We start from the raw sequence: 10,386 nt of genomic DNA on the forward strand, positions 1-10,386 counted from the left end.
ACTGTTCTGTCCGCAGGTGCTGCTGTGGAATGCTCTCCAGATGATGTGTGCTTGCTGAGTCAGATATTAAACAAATATCAATTAGCTGTGTTTTGATAATGCCATTTGAAAGTTCATGTAGCTGAATAACAAACTGTGGTCTTTTTGATCTAGGCCCATTGTTTGCTCTTTTAAATTGAAATTTTGTTGAAAAAAAAAAAAAAGAGTGAGCAACTTAGTATTGAACTTCAGGGTTTTTCTTTACCCAAGTGCATGSCAGGTTTCTGCACTTCTAGGACAACTGGTGGTAGCCAGAAATGTTTTTGGACACAGGAATTCCACTATCCTGCTGTTAGACTGGCCCCAGCATGGCTGTTAGAGGCATCTGGGAGTTAGTATGGGCCAGGRACTATTTCCAGGAAGCACTTTCAGATCAGCCACCTGTTTTAAATTTTAGTCTCATTAATGTTCCGTGRCAGCTGACCTCAGATTAGGAAGAGTTTTGGGGTATGTCTCGTATAATTGTACAGTACACTGTCCCTGCTCAGGACCTAGTGATAAATATAGCACTGTGCTGTGCTCTTGCACTGCAAACTTCTGTTCACCAGACTGCTTGAATTTCTTTCACTTCAGGGGGCAGTAGAACTTGTGTTCTGCAGCTTTTTGCCTCCAAAATTATTTCAATGCTTAATTTTTAACATACGACTCTGTGTGTCAKCCTTAAATGTAATTTCCTGAATTTGGCATCTCAAGTCAAGTATTTCTTTCTGCATCTATAAATTGGCAGTGCTTTTCTAAAAATAAATTTTGTGGCAGGGTATTTGGAATGAATTTAGAGAAAGCAAGCTACCAAGTATACCTGCCCCATCCTGTGATGAGATAATCTCTCTGCTGTTCTGTGGTACCTCATGGCCSTTGTTTGTGTGTGTCAGCATCCTTAACTCTGTTCAGCTGAGCCAACCTGTGTTCCAGTGCAKTCTTTCCATTGACTTAGCAGCACAGTTTATAAGGAAACTCTGAGCTCCTTCAAATTCAGCCTTTCCATGGCCTTTGCAACTGCTGTGTGSGGAAAAAAGTTGTTTTAATTCCCAGCACACTGGAGGGCAAGGCAGACGGAATACAGWAAATTAATTGTTTTCACATGAGTATTATTCCTTGGAAATGTGGTAAGATACTCCATTCTGTCAGGGAGCAAAGGATCAGACCCGTTTCCATCACTGTGGAAAAAACATAGCCTCTGCCTTGTACGGTAAATGAATTCTGTGAACAATTGTATGTGCTGTGGGTGGCCACTAGAATACAGAGTGAACCAGTTGTTACTGGGACAAGGAAGATAAGTRTTTCCTAGAGTCTGTAGGCACACGGAATTCAATCCTTACTCTTTTGAAGTGSTTGGAAGGCAAGGCAGTACAGATCAGCTAAATCCTACTGATACATTTTCAGGCTTTTTGTCTTGACACACRGAACTGCTGGGGAAGGTATTTTGCAGAGGGATGAAGGCAAGTGGTGCAAGTGCTTTATTTAAGCACTTGAAGTTGTTTGTTCATTTCTYCTTGTATTTTCTTTTGAAATGATGTTAATATTTTGTCCTGGAATTCAAAGCTCTTTCCTCTTTCCTATAATGAAATGGTGCTTTGTGCATGCACTGTTTGTTGCTTCTATTGTTGCTTATATTCTTTAACATAGCTGTGCTGTAATACTTCAAACTGCTTCTGTCAGAAACTGGAAAATGTTTTTTTCCAGGTGCTAGTCACATTTTCTGGGCTTGACTTTCAGCTGCAGTGCAAGAGATTTAGTGCACGATTAAAGAATATTTTGAAACTCTGCACAAAATGTTTTATAACATTGATGTTGATGTCTCATACGTGATAGCATGATGAAATCAAATTATTAAGTGTTCAATGCAGAAGGACCAGAGCAGCTGCTTACTGGTTACAGTACTACTGCTTTTAAACTTTCTCCACGTCTTCAGATTGCCAAGTGATTATTTTTGCCTGTGTTATTTTTGATTTTATATACATCAGAATAGCGAAGTGAATGGTCTCAGTATAAAAACGGCTGCAGGGTTGTATAATCTGTGTGTTTATAGTGTGTAGATAAACGTATGTAGTGCATTCTCTGGATGAAGAGATGGGGAGAGGATATTAACTGTGATGAAGTCATGAACCCAGGCGCCCGCTATAGGCATCTGCAAACACTGGTTACCCTGGCAACAAGTGGGAAGAGGTTGGAGAGGAAAGCTGGAGTAGGTTGTTGCATTGAATTGTTGTCAGCTTGTTTCTTCCTCACTAAAGCAGGGAGATGTTGAAAGGTATGATGTGCCTCTTTCTATGTCGTGTACTGTTTTATATGTATTTAGGCAGTTGCTGGGAAAGGGAAAGCTAAAAAAAATACTTAATTCAGCTCGATTGGAGAGGAACTTTTCAGTATCAGTAGTGATGTGCATTGAAAATCTGTGCTTTTTTTTCTGTGTGCTTAGTTTTTGTGTGTTGTGTTGTGAAAGTGCTACATGGTCTCCAGAGTACAGTACCTGTCCCATCCTCAGCCTGGGGACAAGTGTCTGTTGCATATTATATCTTCAGAAAGTGATTTTATTTTRAACTGGGTTTGTAGAGCTAATGTTTGAAAACCTGCCAAGACAGTACAAGTACTGGRTAATAGCAAAAGAGTTATTAACTGATATTAAATCTGAGCTTCTGAACACCTTCAGGATGTGCTGCACTTACATTCTTGTGTTCTCGCACTTGTGCAGGATATTGTGTCTCACAAGTTAGTGGAGTCTTTACCTCCCTGGGGAAAGTTTTTATTAGAAGAACTAGGACATTGTGTTCAGGGCTATAACAGCATCCTCCTCAAAACAAATATTAAAATATTCTCTTCAGAAATCTGTTTTAGACAAATAATGAGGAGATACAACTGTATATTTCTTCTTGATTGTCCTTCCGTGTTTTGACTTTYTTTGTCTGTAATGAAAAAAGAACAAATATCTATGCAATATATTAAAGTATAAATTATGATATGTACCACTGAAACAACCAATTCTTGTTATTTGCAATAATTCTAAAAATATTTTGTTCATTGGCTGTATTTAGTTACTTGAGTGGCATTGTTTCTATTTAAAGAAAAAAAAATAAAATTTCACAGTCCTGAAAGAATAAAGTGCATGACCCAATCAGGGGATAGAATTCTGTGACTGTTGCACATCTCTGACAGCAAGGGATTGATTAGCAGACAGTGGTTCTTGATTTCTTATGTACTGAAAAGCACATTCTAATAGAACATTAACAAGTATTGTTTTCAGAAGTGCAGTGATAGAAATACACACTTAGTGTGCCAGAGTCCTGCCCTTTCATTTCCATTCACTATTACATTAAAAATGGCTGTCAGATAATTTTAGTCAAATTTAAATCTAATTTTACTGCACTGTAAAACTGCATCTTCAAAACTCAACAAAAATATGATCTGGAAGATGGAGATTTCTATGAGGATGCTGATTGCTCAGGAGAGAACATAGACTGRTACCAGTCCTGTAGCATCTTCCTAGAATTAGGCTGCTCAAAAGAGCTTTTGTCAGTGGGCCATAATTTAGTTAAAATAAAGTACAGCAAATCAGTTTAAGCAATGATATATGTTATAATTAAACAAATATTGTAATCAGCATAAGAACTAGAGTTTTGTCATTAGATAATAATGCAAATCAGAGCTCTTATTCTGTATTGTGAACTAACAAGTCCTTAATGTAGTTAAGTAGCAGAGTACATTCAACACAGCTCTCAGTTAGCAGTGTAGTTGAGGCTGTAGGATTTTGCAGTTTATTTGTATATAGTTTTGTACCTGCTATGTTAATTACTGGTTTGTATTCTTGATTAGTAAGTGKATAAGAAAGATTGTGTTAGTACTTACCCTGGGTACTTAGACAGTGATTCTGGAGTGTTGGAGTAAGTTAAGAACGAGTTGACTTCTCATTTGTCTTGTAGAGTAATGYGAAATCATCATCATTTTCATCTTGCTTTTCTTCAGCCACTGTTGTAATGTTTCCTCCTATGTTTGATCAAGTGTCTTGTAGCCATTTCAGTGTGGGAGTGTTCTGGGTTTAGACTGCAGCGTGTCGTCAGGCAGCAGCAGTGTGATGGGATGTGTGTGCTGGCTCGGGGCCACGCTGGGGCTGACCCAGCTCTGCTCCTGTGGCAGCAGGGTGGAATCCTGGGTGATGTGGGATCCTGGGTGATGTGGAATCCTGGGTGATGTGGGATCCTGGGTGATGTGGAATCCTGGGTGATGTGGAATCCTGGGTGATGGTGCAAAGGGCAGGCAGGAGCAGTGAGCCTTCAGCTGTCCTCTGCTGCTTCAGCAGGGACACAGTCAATTAGCATCTTCCTGCTCCAGGTTCCTGCACTTAAGCACTTCCTTCTGTGTTGTTTTTCAGCTGATTTGRCCTATTAATATATGTACAGATGCAAATATTATTTTCCTACTTCCAGTGCTGTATTTTGAAGTATCCAGAGAGAATGTGCAAGAGAGTACAGAGAATGAGAACTACATTCTTCTGCATTAGACYGTTCCATTTTGTGCTTGGTAGTGAGTGGAACATCTCAAAACAGAAGCTGCCTGTGATTTGTGCTGTAGTGGGTGACCTTTCCTTTTTGGGAGCTGCTGGACAATTTTCTACAAGCAATCTCATTTATCCTAAGGCTTATATGAGCTGTCAGCTGCAAGTCTAGATGATGGGTTCTTTTTTTTACCAATGAAAATTAGTGGATGAAAGAATTTACAGCCTGCTTTCCTGAGCTTTTTTTCATACAAGTTATTCAAGAATCATAGAAATGATAAGTCTGTAAAAAAGTTGAATCTTTCAAAGTGCGTAGATCAGACTGTTAAGCTGTAATGTTGTCTTAAGCAGTTTCTGCAAGGGGAACTCTTGTACAGGAGAATATTACCATGGTAAATTCCGCGTTCTTCTCTATATTGGTGGAGATGGAGAAGTGTTTTCAACACTTGAGGGGGTGGGAGCAGTTTTCCAATGAGGAAAAGTTAAAATATGTATTCCTTTTTAAGACGTTGCACGGTCAAAATCCTAAATTAATTTAGAGCATTGACATACAAAGAATTTTAGAGCAAGTAAGACTGTGAATATCCACTGCATGTGCTGGTCCATGATAGCTGCCTGTGTAAATACAAGATGATTCAAAGGCAGCCTTTTGTTTTTGAAGAATATCTTCATTTTTAAGAGAAAATTAGAGCTTGTTTGAGTGTCCATAGCCTTGGAAGGGTTGCTGCCCAGCCCAGAAAGGGCACTGGCAGCTCTTGGTAGCTCAGTGGAAATCACTCCTGTTAWGTACAACATGCAGCTCAGCGTGTAAGAGCGCTGGTTTAACACTGCATTAATTTAAAAGCAGGTACAGCTGGTACATAATAACAAGATTGTACACAYACACATGGATTCTGAGTTATAAACATCCCAGGTTCTGGAATAGCAGAAGGTGGGAATTTTAGGCCAATATATTTATAGAGGTACAGTGGACATATCAGAGAAAAGTAGGCATTCAGTACCACTTGATATTGGTTTCATGAAGAATGGATTTGGCCCTGTTATTGGATGTTCACAGTAATGAATCTTCCTTAGCAGTGAGCTGTGCCTCAGTGCAGCAGGTACCTGTGGCTGGAGATCAGAGAGGGACCCATCGATCATGGCTGCTCCTTTGTTAAGGGTGATGGATTTTGCTCTGCACATGGCAGCTCTTCCAGCCCTCACAGCTCCAAAGGAAACACTCAGCTGTCTGTGTTGTTGCAGATGTGCAGAGATGACAAAATGTCAGACACAAGATTATTTTCTTTCACTTTTAAAATGACATTTACTTTTTTTTAAGTTTGAATTGATGGCGCTAAGTATGAAAAAATTGCAATTGCAATCTTAGCTTGCCAATATTTAATTTCACTCAGTCATGTTATRCTTTAGAAATAGAGCAAGGGTTAAAAAAAATTTTCTACCAGTTGGTTAGACAGCAAAAGGATTGAGGCTTAGGAGAGAGGTCAGGATGTCTCTTAATCTGTGATTTATATTTCATTACTAAAGAGGAAGAAGAGCTTGAAGTGCCTTTGGAGGGGCTTGGATTTCAGCAGCAGGAGTCACGGCTGTGTCAGCAGATGAAAATGGCCACTGTYGCACCATCACCAGAGCCTGTTTGCTGGCAAGTGGAGTCTGTGAGCAGCACAAATTCGGGACATGTTTGTACCCCAGGTAGGAGCTTCCTGTGCTTCAGAGAATTCTGCAAAGGGGTGGTGAGCTGTGCATCAGTCTGTAGGCACTGACTGGGTGGGCAGTTGGGTTTGGTATTCCTCAGTTTCTCTGCCTGTCTTCCTTCAAGTATTCCAGAGTTTAGATACATTCCTGGCAATGTCTGAGCTTCCTGGGCAAGTGCCCTGTTATCCCTTGATGGTAATTCTTACATGCTAAACGCCATGGCAGCAAAGCCAAATAAAAAACCTCCCAGTACCAGCTTTCATGTGATSTAGTTGGTGCACCCTTTAAAGCAGGATTTTTCTTTTAATTGAAATCTTATATGGGACAGTATGATAGCACTTTGAATTACACTATTGGAATATTTAGCAGAAGGAAATGGTTTTTTACAAAACTGACTCAGTCTGAGTAAACATAAAAACCAGCATTACAGCAGTTAATGCRTTCTATCCCTCCTCTGCCCTCTTCTCAAGAGAAGTAGGAGTTGGTGTTTTAATTATAAAAAAYGTAAAACCTGGTATTTCAGGCAAGCGTAATCTAGATATTCACGTTTGGGGTATCTTGTTTTTCCTTATTGGTGAGAGGCAGATTATCCAATGTCTGATTACTGTCTGAAAAGATTGGCTGCCCATGGAGATGGGTCACTGACCTTGATGGAAAGTCATGCCTCATCTGTTGTGGCAGCTCTTGCATTCCTGTGTTCAGCTGAAAACATGCATTTCAGTCTTACATCCCTTGGTAGTTTGATCTACTGCTGCTTGTTTCTCAGGATAGCATTAGGACAACTGGGATTTTATTTTGCTATGTACCAGTGGCCATATTGTTCCCAATATCTGCTAGAGATGGATTTGSCAATACTGAATCTGAAGAAATGTATATGAACACCTGTCATTATTACCAGACTGAGAAAGGTTCTGGTGTTTCCATTTATATAACTTCTGAAAAATAAAATTGACTCCACATGAAGTAGCATTATTAGTAAGAAWTCTCTTTTAATGAATTTTCAGTTTTAATGTAAAAGCATTGTCATCTACTGATTATTGTTGTGTATATTTTATTTTGTAATGTGATAGTGCCTGGGGAAAGGCCGGATCCTTCTTATGAGATGTACTCGATAAACACTGAGCMAGTTTGCATTGTAAAGACCACAAGCTGAGACACTTGGGAAGAATGTGGAAATGATGCTAACTAGTGTGGGAGCCAGTGCCATSAGCACACCAAGGAGGGCTTTATGGCAGGATTTGAACAAACTAATGGGGAAATTTTGACAAGAGTTACCATRTATTTTTCTCTTAATTGTTGAGGAGTTGCTCTCTCAATAATTAAAGAGACAATGCTGTGGTGGAGGAAATTAAGACTCATAAGTAAAGCTAAAGAGCTTTATTTATTCTGCATTGCAGAATGAAGAGACAGAGAATGCAAAGATGAGATGATTGCCTCTGACACAAGTGGGAAGATGGTATTTGTAGTAGATGTAGATGGCCAGTGCTACACTACCACTTGTTGTGCTTGGTCAGGTTGAGTTTCTGCCATCCAGTAAGATATTTTTMATTGCTTCTGGTTTCCAGTTACCATTATACAATCCTTTTTCTGGTTCTAACCTTTGATTAGTGCAAGGCTTGAAGAAGGGCCTTTTGAGCCAGCCTTATGTCCTAACAATGAACTCTTCCCTCTTCTTTGACATCTGAAATCCTAGATAACTTCCTAACATATTTTTTCTTACTGTTTTCTGTTTAGCCTCCAGTTCCAAGCCTGAACTCAGCTCCRGTTCACAGACTTTGGGAAGTCAGCAGAACAAGACAGATGGCACCCGAGTAAAAACTCGCATTCTGCCCAACATGCCAAAGCTTTTCATACCTTCATCTGTCACCAAATTTCCACCTGAGATCACTGTCACTCCACCCACTCCCACCCTCCTTTCTCCAAAGGGCAGCATTTCAGAAGAGACCAAGCAAAAATTAAAGGTAATAAAAGGGAAACACTAATTTTTTTAGATTATTGTTTTTGTCTTAATTCTTCGCTCAATAAGATACCTGTATGAAAGAAGCAACAGCTCATGTCCCCAATTGATAACCAGAGGTAGTATAAGTAGTGGAAGAAGGTGCCAGTTGTTACCAGCAGGAGCCAGTTTTCAAAGTACTGGTGAAATACTTGCTGTGGGTGAAATGAGAGTTATTCTTGTCCTTATCCCTTTACTGAGGGATTTGGAAARCATTACAGAAATGGCTGAGTGTGCTAGTGCAGCCATTGTTCTTAGGTTAGTGGATGCTGCCAGAACATTCACTGTGGGGAAGCCTACTGGTAAATGTTAYGTTGTTTTACATTAGGGTGACACTTTTTATAGGGCTAAGACAGCTATTGAATGTGAAGGAATAGCAAACCAGTGGGCTTTTGTCCCTGTGATCATGGGTTTATCCTGAYTATTTAGCAATATATTCTYTCTCTCTCTTTTTGGGATCAGTCTGCTATTTTGTCTGCTCAGTCTGCAGCGAATGTAAAGAAGGAGAGCCTTTGTCAGCCAGCTTTGGAAATCTTAGAGACCTCAAGCCAGGAGTCCTCACTGGAAAGTGATACTGATGAAGATGATGACTACATGGACATATGAATGAATTCTGGCCATCATCAACACCAACYGCATAACCATTCTTCTTGTTGCCAGCATCTCTGGAAGTTGAAAACATCTTCATTGGCATTACTCTCCATTTAATTGGCATCATTGTGTTCTTCACTTTCATTACCTTTGTTATCACCACAATCACTTGTATTGCCTTCAGAATCTTGGCCATTCTCCCCATCATGGTGCTTGACGGAAAGAATGATTGATTGTTTACCAGGCAGTTCGTTCATTTGGATCACGCTGTCACCRGGAGCTTCAGTAAACACAAGGATGTTTTGAGCTGCAATTCATATCTCTCTACTATTCCTGCTTCTTCAAGCCAGAGYCTTGGGAGTTGCTCCGGTAGCTCTTTTCTATAGTGTTTTCTTCCTTTTAGTTGTCTTGCATTTTCCCCTCTAGCTAAGTTTTTCTCCCAGTAATTCAGCAACCTGATGTCTGTCTAACCATGCCATGATTAATCCAACAGTTTTTTTTTAAGGTGAATGGAGTAGGAAAAATTTGCTGAGCTGGTAGAGATTTTAATTGCATCAAGAAAATAAAAAATTGCATCTGTGGCTTTGTCATAGGGCAAGGAGGGTGAGCTGAGAGTGTCAGCTCCTTCACCCTGCTGGGTGCTTTGTTGGAATTTGACTCTTTCAAACAGACAAAAGAACCAGCTTTTCCAGGCAGACAGAGAGTTTGGTCTCCTGTTTGCGCTCATTTCACACCAATGTATGAGGTCCAGCAAAAATTATCTACCTGAATGTTGGCTTAAAGAACTGATCTTTCCAGAATTGTCTTACAGTCCTTTCTCTTCTAATGCCTTGGACAAGCATTTTGAATTGGGGGCTAGATGATATTTTTATGGTGGTATTGAAAAAACCTTGAAAGATTTCAGTACCATTTCAGTAATGTCTGTTTTTTACAGAATGACACGAAAAGGTGTTTTTTATCTATCTGCAGAGGGACTGCTCACAGTTATTTATATGAGAAAATAATGGTAACAAAAATCCTTTTTTTTTCTACTGAATGTTAACTTTGTAAAATAATGAATGCAAACCATGCAAAAAAAAATACGTCACACACTATATATACACCCGCGTGCACCCACACACATATATATATGTGTATGTACATATATATATGTCTGTATATGAAAACAGAAAATGCATACAGCTTGCAATGTCGGATTTCTTTGTGTTTGGGGGGTTGGTTTTCTGTAAAATGCAGAGCTTTGTATAAACTTTTGGGTTTCTTTTCTAATAAAGTTGAAATGCACTGTTGTCTCYGTTTGTTTGAGAGGGCACAAGGTGCCATGGTTCTGTAAAGAGTACTGCTCCTCTTTCCTTTTATTTCTTGGGTAAGCAAAAAGGGCTTGGGGGATGTGATGGGAGCCCCTTTATTTTCTGAGGACTACCAGAGCTCWTGGGATGGGTTTGGTCTGTGTGACCCTGAACCCAGGTCAGCCAGTGTTGCCAAGGTTGCCTGCAGCAGATTCACTTCCCCACTGAGACGTGATGTGAATTCTCTTTCACCCATCTTGGTGTCTTTGAAAGCTGATGRACAACATAAC

At 39.8% G+C, this 10,386-nt stretch overlaps 1 protein-coding gene across 2 annotated transcripts in view; it reads left to right on the forward strand.

Moving 5' to 3' along the window:
• CABIN1 (calcineurin binding protein 1) overlaps window positions 1-10,092 on the forward strand; it is a 104,562-nt gene extending 94,470 nt beyond the window's left edge. For both annotated transcript variants that reach the window (XM_057373879.1, XM_057373880.1), the window contains exons 35-37: window positions 6,053-6,217; window positions 7,955-8,181; window positions 8,679-10,092. In XM_057373879.1, coding sequence (XP_057229862.1) covers window positions 6,053-6,217; window positions 7,955-8,181; window positions 8,679-8,822 — 536 coding nt within the window. In that variant the 3' untranslated portion in view covers window positions 8,823-10,092. The remainder of the gene's footprint in view (window positions 1-6,052; window positions 6,218-7,954; window positions 8,182-8,678) is intronic.
• Window positions 10,093-10,386: the final 294 nt, after the last annotated feature.

The sequence above is a fragment of the Malurus melanocephalus genome, unplaced genomic scaffold (genome assembly GCF_030028575.1).
Source record: "Malurus melanocephalus ecotype Western Australia unplaced genomic scaffold, MMel_1.1 scaffold_208, whole genome shotgun sequence".
Classification (NCBI taxonomy): domain Eukaryota; kingdom Metazoa; phylum Chordata; class Aves; order Passeriformes; family Maluridae; genus Malurus; species Malurus melanocephalus.